Consider the following 13,506-nt stretch of genomic DNA (forward strand, 5'->3'; position numbering starts at 1 on the left):
AAATAACACGTTGATGTACAAAGTATTGCCAGAAAAATAAGTATAATTCAATACTATAGGCGAGTAGAGTAAATCCATTTTGAAGGTGTTTAACTCTACAACGTATATAAGACCTTCCCTATCATATCAATACTCTTCAGAAATACACCTTACTGTTACATCTTTTCAACTTCTCTGCAAATCAAGTTTTCATCATGATTGATGTAGTGTTATCTGGTTTACTAAATATTATATTATGATTAGAAACAATCTGTAATCTTCACCAATCTTCTTCTATTAAACAACATAAATTCTTTCAGTATTTCCCTAATTTTTAAACAGAATGATTCATCAAAACTATAACCACAACTATCGTAATACTTTTTCATTAATAATTAAATATTCATTTTATATTAAAAATGTACTGTATTCAGATTCAACGGAAATGTTTATTTACCACATTCATAGTCTTTTTAATGACACAATAGTATAGTCCATATTATTATTTTGACAACTGTTTCACAATGTTTTAGAAATTCTGTAGCGTTGCCAACTTCATTGACGTTTGTTCTGGGTACACTACTCGAAAACCGATACCATGCAGATAATATAATATAGTCATGTTGAACAGAAACTTAATTCTTCCGTACGGTCTACATGGTAATCCGAAAATATCTGGGCGATATCTTATACATCTAAACTCAGAATACTACTGCCTTGCAACTTGTTTATCTCAATGGTTAGGTCGACAGTTGCCAGTAAAGTTGAGTGTGTGTGTGTGTGTAGTTGTCGTCACTTGTGTTAGAAGTCTGTGCAACCTTGGTTATTTCATAGTTGGTGAAATCTTGTTGTTATCGATTTCATTTTCATCAAGTTGATTCATCTTCCCCACAAGTGCTTGTTAAAAACAAAAACAGGTGTGCTGTTCAGTGTTTCGATCTGTACTGCATTACTAGTGTAGGGTGATTTCTTGGAATATAAACTATGTTTGCATTACAATAATCTGGTCAAAATTATCATGAAATCACTACCGCGCATGTTGGAACCACTGAAGTAGTTCCAAAGTTAAGCAGATGCCACTGCTGTTTCCACAGCTTTTCTTATATCATTCCACGCTGCCTCGAAGTGAGCATCACTTACATGGCTGCCTAATTGTTTTCACGAAAAGCGAATGTAGTGCACAATGTTATGGGGCTTAAGTTAGTATGAAATAATAATCAGAAGCCCATGTAAACATTTGTTGTGCGAATAAAATATTTAGTGTAACTTGAATCATGAACTGGATTGGGAATAGAACTTGTAAATGAACAAACTATTTTTACGAATGCTTATTGTGAAATTCAAATCACTCTCTGATGTTGAACTTTCAATTTTTTTCTTTATAAGACAAATCTTTTTCGATGTTAACAGATGACTGTTGTCTAAAGTTGATCTCTTTAAGATATTCCGTTTGTATACATGTAGGCATGATTATTTCATATATTTGTCCAATGAAATGGTATATAACATAAACGTTGTAATAAGAGCAAGAAATAAACGTCTAGAAAAACAAAACCCCATTCTATTTGGTAGTAATGAATACATTCAGTGAGATAAAACTCACGGGCGCAGAAAACTTATACAATATACAATAAAACTACATAGCGCGGAGAAAAATAATAAACTACACTATCAGTTAACCAAAAGGAACATAATCATAAATGAATCTTTTCAAAGTTATTGCTTTTATTATCGTATCTAGAAATTGAAACTGACATCAATTGTTAGGAAAGTAAAACAATTAACCGCAAAAAAATAATGTAGATAACTACAAAACTGACATCAGAACGTTTATTAGTGTAAAAATGTCAGACTGCAGAGCGTAGATTCGCAAAGGAGTGTGTGTGTGTGAGAGAGAGAGACAGAGAGAGAAATAATATAATGGAGTACTTACATACAAATTCATTTTATTGTTTATTGTTTCTAAAAAGAAAGTAACTAAAGAACATCAAACGATAATCTGTTATTTATTAAAAGTAAATCACTCCAGTGGTAACGCATTTTATTCCACAGTAATTTTTAAAATGTTAACATCACAGAAAACAGCAGAGACATATTATCACAGTTACATATACTTCACGATAAATTAATTAGACCATGTTGTACAGAAGGTTTCTGGTTATTACCGTAATATTCATCCATCTCACCTTGTTCCCGAATATTATTTATTTCATACCGACGTTGTTCATCCTCCATATGTGCACAATATGAATAGATGCCATACAACACGCGTAATACAGCACTGCTATCGCCTGCAACAATTTCTTCAAGTTTTGCTGGAGGTTCAACCATACCAGCTGCTTGAATAAGTTCAAAGGCTAGTTTAACATTTGATGTACACAATTCTTCTGTTGTTGGTGTTGGATAATATGCATGAAATGCTACAAAATAGCCATCAATAAGACCCATTAAATAGAATAAGTAAGACACCATCTGTAAACTAATGATCGTAGAATGAATAAAATGGGAACATTTCCTTCAGTTAATTATAAAACTAAAGAAAATAGATTTTACAAAACTGTGTAACTCGAAAACCAACCAGAGAGTCGTACAATACACTAATTTAAATTTATTAGGTTACAGATACATGTATCATCTGTATAAAAAACTTTGGTGTGAACCAATAACATCAGTCAATCAGTCAGTCAGTCGGCTACAACGTAGGACCAGGCACATATATGCATCGATCCAAGTTGCCATACCGCATTAGCACAGCAAGATGAACACCGGATTCATAGGAGTAGTTAAGTCAATAGTGGCAATATATGAAAGATTGCATATAAGGATATAGTACAGGAAGAAAGATTTAGTACATAGAAAGGAAGATATGAAGCGATTTTAATCTCTTAGTTTAAGGGAAGACAGACAGTGTATACACCGACGCCACTGTGATCGATTCTGAGCCATCTCACCAAGAGTCTACAACCATTGGTTACGATAGTCACGTGGACCCTAACTGAGTAGTCTGCATCTACCAACATGGCTCAGACCAGATGTTAGTGTCTTCAAGCACTAATGCCACGTTTTGGTTTGGCCACCCCTAACTTTCTTCCAACCATCCCCAACACCCGTTAGCATTGCACGTCGTGGTAATCGGTGTTCAGGCACACTCAACACGTAGCCCAACCATCTCAGTCGATGAAGACTCACAACCTCATCAACTGATTTACCATACCCTATCTAACCTCACTGTTACTTACCCGGTGATACCAGCAGATGCAAGCAATATTTCTAAGACATCTGTTTACTTATTTATTTATTTAAACATATAAACATTAGTACAAGGAGGCACCAAGTAGATATGCGTCATAATGTCACACCAACATCAATGGTGGTCGGCGAAAAGTTTCACAACAGCGATCATAAAATAGTCCTCTGCACCATTCCGATTCTTGCCATATGCAACAAATTAAAGACATTAAACACGCGATTCCAATATAGAGACTATGCAAACGCTGACTGGGAAAACTTTCGATTTCTAATAAAGCACTCTGACTGGGGCAGTTTCTTTACCAGTAATAACCTCTTAGAAACATTAGAAATATTCAATATCACCACCAAATCTGCACTAGACACTACTATACCCTCTAAAATTGGTTTTAAAACAATTACTCCCTATGTAAACTAAAAGACTAGGTCTAAACTACGAAAACCGAAAAGGATGTACTAAATATAAAAGACTTCAGTGCCCTGCACCAGATATACTCTGTACTTGACGGAGTACAAAGTCAACACAACAAGCATAAACAGGTAGAGGAACGTACTGCGCTCGCTGCTGCATCTAAAGCCCAAGCCCTATGTCGTCTCCTCACGAAACGCATAAGAAAGAACACAGACCATAACATTCACTCCTTACTGCACGATGGAGTAACGTATAATGACCAAACCGTCATATGTGAACTATTAAGTGAATGGTTTCCTCACAATCGGAATACATCTGATGCTCCAGATATCGACATAAAGTGCACCGGCAAAAACTATCTTAGTACCATAAACTTCGACATTAGGAGTATACATACCGCCATTAAAACCCTTAAGCCAAATGCGAGTTCTGGTGCCGATGATATCCCTTCAATCGTTTATAAAATGTCAGGACCGGACATACAGACGCTACTACTCAAAATATACACATTATCTTTAGAGACAGGTACATATCCGGAAACCTGGAAGGTAACGTATGTTCTTCCCAAACACAAATCCGGACCGAGAAACCTGGTTGAAAACTACAGACCTATAAATATCACTCCAGTCATATCACGCATAATGGAAAAAGTGATACAAAATCAACTATCTGATCACCTACTCAAGGAACATCTAATAGACCCGTCACAACACGGCTTCATTAGAACAAGGTCGTGCAGTACATGCCTGATAGACTTCTTTAACGAGGTTACTCGTATACGTGACCAGAAGAAACTAGTTATCATACTATACCTCGATATTAAGAAACCCTTTGATAAAGTACTTCATAATCTTCTAATCAACAGACTTAAGTCAGTTGCAATTATAAATCCCCTTTTGCAATGGATCAAGTCTTTCCTTACGAACAGATATCAAATAAATAACATTAACTCTAAAACATCTACACCTCGAGCAATAACCAGTGGTGTTGTGCAGGGTAGTGTCTTGGGTCCATTGCTCTTTATAATCTACATCAACAATATATGCAAGTGTTTTAGCACAGGTAAGACCTACCTCTATGCCGATGACTTAAAAGTCATCTATAAAACTGACATTTGCGATTTACGCGGTACTATGCAAACAATCCAACATGAACTCAACATGGTAGACAACTGGTGCAAACGCTGGAGGTTAGAGCTCAACACAGAGAAATGAGGCTGGTTATGTATAGGAGACACATCTCTTAAAATGAAACACTTAGCAATCACACACTGCCCAGACTGGCATCAGTAACTGACCTAGGGGTACATTACTCACACAGTCTTAATATCTCTGAACACATCTCAGCCAAAGCATCCAAAATGCGGAAATCCCTTGGCTTTATTCTCCGTAATTTCTATCAAAATGAATCTAAAATCCTTCTTTACAACAACTATCCTACAATATACCCTTCTTAACGCTTATACTCCGATTGGCAAACTATACTTTATACTATAGTCAACAGAGGCACTGCATCGATGCTTTACCCACAGTCCATAGCTTGTAACTGCCTGATAAGCTTGTAAAATGGTACTAATAGAAATAGTGCTTTCCAACAGGTTGTGAAACAGAGGATTGTGTGAGGTATGACGTATATACAAAAATAAGCCTAAATGAGCCTAACATTACAAAAGGAGGGAGGGTGGAGTTACTGACCAGCAAGCATTGATGGTGAGGGCGATAACTTTAATCCACCCGTGTTTGCGGGGACAGAACATTTTGTATGTATCAGGCTCCTCATGATTGAGAATAAGTCAGTCAATCTGTGATATAAATTGTCTTCCTACGCTCACCACTCAGACTCATGTTTCCAATATTATGCTGGATTAGCTATTCTACTAAGACAACCTATAACATGCTAACTCGAACTTTCACACAAGGATTGTGTAGCTGGCATCGGACAGACGAAAAAATAAAAAAAATTAGACAACAAAATATATAGTCATTAGTATTCTTAACACTTCACCCTCTATATACACACCCTCCTAATAAACCGCTTCCCTTGTACCAACCTTGACTTCCCTTCCTTCATGTGAGCTTACTCCAACTTGTTAAACGCCACAACTCATTGTTCTTCATTAGTACATTCTCTAATATGGAGCCTCTGACTTCACTTCATTCTAACAAGACATAATATGAATTTATTCTAATTTATTATACCTCTGCCCGTTCTACTACACAATGTTAAGCAACGTTTGGCGTTCATATCCAAGTGCCTTGCTGCTCTTCTGTTTCTCTTTTTTTTCTTCAGAATCTTGCTCTGAGAGCACAGCTATGAAACTTCTGACGTTTGGAACAAACTTGACGTACGCGTCCTCTCAAGGTCATAGTTTACAGCAAGCGCTCTACGATATCAAATGTTCAAATGGTTCAAATGGTTGTGGACGGAATAGAAGAAGCTCTCGCTTAACAGGCTTCCGTGTCTATTAGCAGGGGATCACCAAATCCTCCAGGCAGGAACCTAGGTATGTTAACAATAAAAGAGGAAAAGAGATTGGTAAATCATAATGTGATGCTGTTCTTGGTCCTTAAGAATAGGTCAAGTTGCCTCTTGAAGGACTCCTGAGAAGTCGCTTGGACTAGCTCGGCTGGCAGCGAATTCCAGCTTTTGACAACTCTTAAGGAGTAGAAATTGTGTCTACATTCCGTCTTGCTATGTTGTGTTTCCAGTTTCTGGGTGTTACCCCTTAGGTTGTTATTCGAACTAAGCTTAAGTAGGTGTTCAAGAGGATGTCCAGAAGTGTTAGGAATACTATAAGCCATTAATAAATCACCTCTAAGACGCCTATATTCTAGTGGGTAAAGGTCTAGTGAACGGAGGCGTTCTTCGTAAGGCTTAGATTTGAGTCCTCGAACTGATTTCGTGGCTCGCCGCTGGATACGCTCCAAAGTGACCTTGTCCTTTTGGAGTGAGGGGGGGAGTACTATGTTTCCGTACTCTAAATGGGGACGGATGAAACTATTGAAGATTGTGTGGAAAGTTCTTCCGCAGTCAGCAGGTTGGTTATACAAGAGTAACCCTTCCTCAAACCATGCTGTTGGGGTGAGAAGAAATTTAAGGACAGTAGATAGTCATTTAAACCGTCGCATATCAGGGACTCCATGAGTTTTGAAGGTAATGACAGAAGAGCCACCGGCCGATAACTTGAAGGTTCATTGCGTCGACCACCTTTGAAAATTGGTGTGATGTGAGCCAACTTCCAATTTTCCGGTAATTTGCCTCGGCTAAGCGAGTGAGAAAACATCACGCTGAGCGGCGTTGCCAGGATTGAGGCTGCCTCCTCAGTATGGCAGGATGATCCGTATCCGGGCCAGGAGAAGTGTCTAGTCTCATGTGCTGCAATTTCCGGAACACCAAGTCAGCGCTTAGGTCTACTTCAGAAAGTCCTGTGGAATTGCAGATGAAACTGTCGTCAGTAAAGTTGATGTCAGCCGGTTGAAATGTTTGAGAGTAATGTGCCGCCAGAAGGTTAGCGGCGTCGCCATCATTGTTCGTCGGGCCGTTAAGACCTACCAGTTGAGAAACTCCTGTTTTGGCTTGACGAAGAGAGGCTGCATAACGGAATAAGCTTCTAGGGTTAGAGGCGAATTTGTCCATAAGCTTTGTTTGGTACAGAAGCCTGTCTTCTCTTATAGCCTTCGTGCATATGTTCCTGATATGTTTATATTGCCTATACGCTCCATCGTTATTAGTTCGTTTGTATTCCGCCCAGCAGTGCCTTTTGCGGCTTAGCAGGCGAAGGGTACGGTTCTTGATTACTGTAGGTGGCTTGCAGCTTTTGGGAACCGTTTGAGGAACTGAATGGTCTGTAGCACATAAGAGCGTGTGCAGTAAGAAGTCCCAATGACCATCCACATCGAGTTGAGGGTGAACATCCCAAACCACCTGTTGTAGATTGTAACGACCGAACAGCCAATATCCGGTTGGAACAACGGACTGACGAACCCAAAATTTATTCGATTAGACCAGACCAAGTTCCTCTGTATAGCCCACAACGCGTCTTTGAGATACTCGTATTATATTATATCAAAACACAAACTCTGTGCTCAATATAAACGGTTCTAACTAAGAAAACAGAACAAATTACATCAAAAATACAAAATACCTCAAACGGTACAGCCTGTGCTATACAGTCAGAAGTTTCTCTAACGCAAAGTAGCGCGCTAAACAATGAAAGAGACAGTTAATACTAAAGGGTTTGATACCTGAGAATCAATACAAATATTCCCAATAAGATGGGATCAAATATCTATCTGCAGGGATTGCAGCAATTCTCCCAAGCAGACAGTCAGAAGGTTAACAGTCACAAAATGAACCACGCCGTGACCTTGAGCTTAGTCAAACACAACCTTACTGTCAATGGTCCGGCAACATGCAATAGAAAATTAGGTAACAAAAAATAAGTCTTTAATCAAAATCACATAATAAAGGCTTAAACGGGGGAGACTGAAGAACAAAAGACATGGTTAAACGAGATCGAAACAAAGGTTGGAATACACAAAAGGGAGAAGGAACAAATAAATGAAAATACTGTTCAACAAAGAAGCTGCAGAGGGATTTTTACTGTTCTCTTTCTGTTACACCGGCCCCCAAAATCCCTCCAGCTACGCAAAGACACCTTAGAATACATTTCTGTCATGGCTCTCCTTACTAACTGCTCTATATCAATGGGAGGCACAGGACTTACAACAGTACGCCTGTACATCCATAAACCTAAGCTACAATCTACAATTACTCGGCTCCCTCTAGAAGGCAGAGCTTTCGCACATCTCTTCTTACTACACCTTCTCTCATTCGCACCATCACTGTTCTTACCAATCCATCTCTGTCTGTCTCGCACTTATCAACCCGTCCCATTGGCCATGAACCCCGAGTAGTTGCATCGTTAGCCACTGGAACTACATCGCCTTCTTTTAAGTTTCTGTGTTTGCAAAACCATTTCTGCCTCACTTGCAGTAAAGGAATGTACTCTTTTATCCATCGACGCCAGAAGGTATTGGCTAAACAATTGACCTGTCTCCATCGCTTTGAATACCTATCCGCAACACTACACTCCACTCCTAAACCATCACAGTCTCTTAGTAATAACAAAGTGTTTGGCGTGAGCGCCAAATCATCCTTTTCATCTGACGTCACAGGAACGATTGGGCGGTTGTTTAAAATTCGTTCTACCTCCACAAAATAAGTTGCCAAACTATCATCGTGTAATATTTGCCCGTTGGAAATAGATAGTAAGATCCTCCTAACAGACCGTATTAATCTCTCCCAAACTCCTCCTCGATGGCTAGCTAGTGGGGGGTTGAAATGCCAGTGTATACCCTTCGATACTGTTAAGTCGTTTATTTTATGCTTGTCCCACACACTCATATTAGCCCGTAATTCGGAAGTAGCCCCGACAAAGTTAGTTCCATTGTCGCTATAGATTTCCTTAGGAGTTCCTCTCCTCCCTATGAAACGTATTAAGGCCATTATAAAAGCATCAGTACTCAAATTGAAAGCTACTTCCAAATGTACGGCACGTGTTTGGAGACACGTAAATAGGCATCCATATCTTTTTCCTCACTTCTTCCCCGACGAACTATCAACGGCCCAAAATAGTCTATCCCGACGGAGGAGAAGCAAAACCAGCCTTGCTGCACTCGACACTTGGGGAGAGGTGCCATCATCTGTTGGCCTAATGTGGCTTTCGCGCGTATACACCTCACACATCTACCTATCACTCGTTTAACTGCACTGGTTCCTTTAACAATCCAATAATTTCTTCGTATGGTAGCTAACACTTGTGATGTCCCGGTGTGACCTTCTAGGTGGTGATGGTGTCTAATAATAAGTTCTGTTACGGAGTGATGACTGGGTAAAATTACCGGATGTCTGATTGAGAGTGGATAATCCGAGTAATTTAATCGTCCGCCGACACAAAGCAATCCATCGATTAGCGTAGGTGAAAGATTTTTTAGCTCTTTTATATCAGTTGCGCTTACGCCATTGCATCGAGACACTTTTACTGCTTCCCCATACACTTCCTTTTGCACTAAGGCTAATATCTTGTGTTTAGCTGCATCCAATTCATCAACTGACAGATAGCCCACACTTAGGGACCTGTCCTTGTGATGGGAGTACATGATGGTTATATAGGTCACGTATCTTCTGAGCCATGCTACCGCTTTAATCAGCTTTATCCAATTTGAGTGATATAGCAGAATTGGACTTAAGCTATGTTTTAGCGCAACTGCGTTGGTCGTGTGACATCTTTTAAATTCAACATTTTCTGGGGGGTTTTCGCACATAAGCGTTAGTGTTCCTACAGACTCCCTCTTCCTTAAGAAGGAAGGACCCTCAATCCAGTTCTTTAAATCTAGCTCCTTCCGTATGCCTCGTGATGTCCAGTCAGCAGGATTTTCATTGGACTCTACGTGCCCCCACTGGTCCACAGATGTTAAATGATGAATAGCGGCCAGGCGATTAGCCACGAAGGTGGAATACCTACTATCTGTATTTTTTATATAGTACGGTACTATCATAGAATCCGTCCAGAAGTGAGTCTTGTCAAACACCTGAGGAAGGTTCCTATTTAAAACTTCCCCTATTCTAGCACTCAATACTGCCGCTGCTAGTTCCAGTCTAGGCACAGTCACCTGTTTTATAGGTGCCACTCTGGATTTACTATAGAGTAGAACGCTGTATGGTGCTTGGTGCTTAGGGATGTTCCACGAGTAAGCTACCGCACCGTAACCAGATTCAGAGGCGTCACAAAATAAATGCAGCTCAATCGCCTTAAAGTTCTTTCTGTTTTCATTTATAATGCTTCGAGGAACACTGATCGTTCTGAGCCTCCGCACAAACGTGACCCATTCGTTCCACGAGGACATAACACTATCACTCGGAGGCTGGTCCCAACCGATACGCGTTTTACAAAGATTCTGTAAGAGTTGTTTGGCAGGAAGGTATATTGGAGCTATCAGTCCCAGTGGATCGAAAAGAGATGAAATGGTGCAATGCTAACGGGTGTTGGGGATGGTTGGAAGAAAGTTAGGGGTGGCCAAACCAAAACGTGGCATTAGTGCTTGAAGACACTAACATCTGGTCTGAACCATGTTGGTAGATGCAGACTACTCAGTTAGGGTCCACGTGACTGTCGTAACCAATGGTTGTAGACTCTTGGTGAGATGGCTCAGAATCGATCACAGTGGCGTCGGTGTATACACTGTCTGTCTTCCCTTAAACTAAGAGATTAAAATCGCTTCATATCTTCCTTTCTGTGTACTAAATCTTTCTTCCTGTACTATATCCTTATATGCAATTGTAGGGCCAGTGAAATGTCACTGAGCCCTAGCCAAATCATCCGGCAGTTGGATCACTGAATGTCGAACAGATCATCGCTCCCTGCCAAGGTCATGTACAAGCAACGCGCATTAGTTAATCATACGCCATGGACTGGCCCATGCGGCAGTGGTCTTACTTTCGCTTGTATCTACTTTAACTAATATATTTCTGTAATAACGTCCTTTGTGTTGTACAGTCTTCAAAGCATCTATAGTACCTTGTTACGTCAATGGGGGTAGTCCACGTAAGGTGCTGACCACGAGGTGTGACTTCGACGTTAGTTGGTTCGTCACACCATTCACGTCTAACTCGAGTAGGCCTCCAATCATTTCGACATAGATCATCCACGTTGGTGATATACACTGGTGAGCAAGACTTCGAATAACGCAACCTATCACTATAATCTTTATTATTGTATTCTATACTTATTCTTTTTCATTTTTATCATCGCCTATGTTAATCTGTTACTGTGAACTTTCGTTGCTTCATGTCAATGTTGATTAGCATTTAAACCTAGATAATTCGTTCAATCGACAGAACTAACCAATCAACTATGATTATAATCGGCTATCGTGGTTCTTTAACAAGCATTAGGAGCATGTAAATGCTCCTGTGTAATATGTCTGTTAAAATATCAACCACTCGTGAGTATAGCCACAAGGCAACACGAACGCATATCTCTTTGTACCTTATCCACTGGTATAAATAAGACAAGATTAACTATCGACTATAAATTCATCTTTCTGCTTAACCACTATCCACTAGAATGTTCTGCTTTTTTACCACTGCCTGCCTAATTTCCAATTGCTGAGTTCCATGGCCAAACAGAGGATACGAATGCTAGAAATTCACGGTGAGTTTGAACTATAAATTTCCTGCGATCTTAGATCTCGTTTAGACTGTTCGTCAGTCTACAACGCTGTGTTAATCGAAAAATTTAATCAACAGTACCTCGTACATAATCCAGATTCAAACTACTGCCTACTTCATTACTTAAAGGCAAGAGTAACCCAGGCGAGTTTCATAATTTCATTAGATTATTTCGTACTATATTTATGATGCGTGATAACATTTCGTAGTTGCTTTCACGTAAACTAGTCATATATTCTGTCACTGCCGTCAAGTTTTAGTCGAAATCATGTACATTTATGATTCGTTAGTCGACATACTGTGGTAAAACATATTTCATGTACACGAGCACGCTTAGTCCATGTCCCAAGTACACATGTTGTCGTACTTAATATGTCACTTAACGCTAGGTAATAAGCTCTTTGTATCAGCCTTTTACGAAATGGCCACGTTACCTGGACCCTCTAAACCTTAGTTACATTGGTGGTCACCATTTTAATTAATGTTTATTATACCCCTTGTATTTGCTATTAATTCACACGGTAAATCATGGCTCGATTTCCTTATTACACGACAGTCATTTTAATTCTATTTTCGGTTTATTTACATGCGATACGGGTTTGGAAAATATCTAAACGTCCTCGAAAATTCTCCACGAACCCAACCATAGTTTTCGTATATGTTTTTATTCACACATCCAACTGTTACGCTAATCATACCTAAGCGAACGTTCAGTGCAACTGTCAGTATACGTAAGAACGATGTTATTTAGACTTGACATTGTAACACATCTGAACTATTGTAGTTGTTCTACTTCGATGTCGTACTTCATTTTATGAAGTATTGTTTCCTCGTGGCTGTTAATTAACAGATGATTCCGGTACATCAATCGGCTGTTCAACTACTCGACGATTTACAACCTGTCCAGTTCAATTGGTGGTCTGACGACAATATCATTCGCGCGAATCATCAGTTTATGCAGTCGAGCGAATCTCCTGCAAACTGAAAACGATATTGTCGCCTCTATCCCAACACTGACAGCGTTTTTCACGGGTATCATTGACATGAGTCCAGAGTGACACTCTTGGTTTCTTATGTTCTTTTCGATATTTTTCTGTTCACTAACCGAACAAACACGCAGCATTCACCGTTTATCATCTTTTAGAGACTTCATCGTGCCACCTTTTGCTGTCGATTTGTAGCCTTCAACCCTTACTGACTGTAACAGCAGTCATCGACTTTTCAAACTGTGACTACAAGTTGGTCAATAGCTTCGCACAACGAAATCACGACCACTCTTCACTGTTATACTTCTGTACTTACGGTTAGTCTGTTAGATATAGATATAACTAGAATTTGACACTAATTAATAGCTGTCAACGACACTGTCCGACTTACAACTTTAAACTAATGACAGTACAAATATGGATATCGATTGATAATACACTTATCCTACTATCGCTATAGCATCATTACTCTTGCGGCAGACTTAACGTTTGTCATCGGAGGAACTGAATTACTTTTCAAGGCTATATATTTCAGCGCGACTTGATAGAACAATAAAACGTTTTGTTCTTTTCATTATTTCTATGGTTAATCGCTTTACGTTTAACCAACGTCCTACTAACATATTATGACTCGCTGTTTCCCGACCA

At 39.5% G+C, this 13,506-nt stretch overlaps 2 protein-coding genes across 2 annotated transcripts; one reads left to right on the top strand and one right to left on the bottom strand.

Annotated features, from left to right (window-relative positions):
- Positions 1–1,523: 1,523 nt before the first annotated feature.
- Positions 1,524–6,016, top strand: MS3_00004721 (uncharacterized protein). The gene has a single exon (XM_051212687.1). It carries the CDS (start codon positions 4,105–4,107, stop codon positions 4,852–4,854), a length of 750 nt encoding a protein of 249 aa, XP_051064052.1. The 5' UTR covers positions 1,524–4,104; the 3' UTR covers positions 4,855–6,016.
- A 1,780-nt stretch (positions 6,017–7,796) lies between these two features.
- Positions 7,797–10,884, bottom strand: MS3_00001331 (uncharacterized protein). The gene has a single exon (XM_051208771.1). It carries the CDS (start codon positions 10,546–10,548, stop codon positions 9,178–9,180), a length of 1,371 nt encoding a protein of 456 aa, XP_051064053.1. The 5' UTR covers positions 10,549–10,884; the 3' UTR covers positions 7,797–9,177.
- Between the last annotated feature and the right edge of the window lie 2,622 nt (positions 10,885–13,506).

The sequence above is a fragment of the Schistosoma haematobium genome (assembly GCF_000699445.3).
Source record: "Schistosoma haematobium chromosome Unknown HiC_scaffold_236, whole genome shotgun sequence".
NCBI classification, from domain to species: domain Eukaryota; kingdom Metazoa; phylum Platyhelminthes; class Trematoda; order Strigeidida; family Schistosomatidae; genus Schistosoma; species Schistosoma haematobium.

What these genes read in the sequence shown, in the direction of transcription:
- MS3_00004721 (XM_051212687.1), top strand. Translation starts at nt 4,105, where the DNA reads ATGTCAGGACCGGACATACAGACGCTACTACTCAAAATATACACATTA.
- MS3_00001331 (XM_051208771.1), bottom strand. Translation starts at nt 10,548, where the DNA reads ATGTCCTCGTGGAACGAATGGGTCACGTTTGTGCGGAGGCTCAGAACG.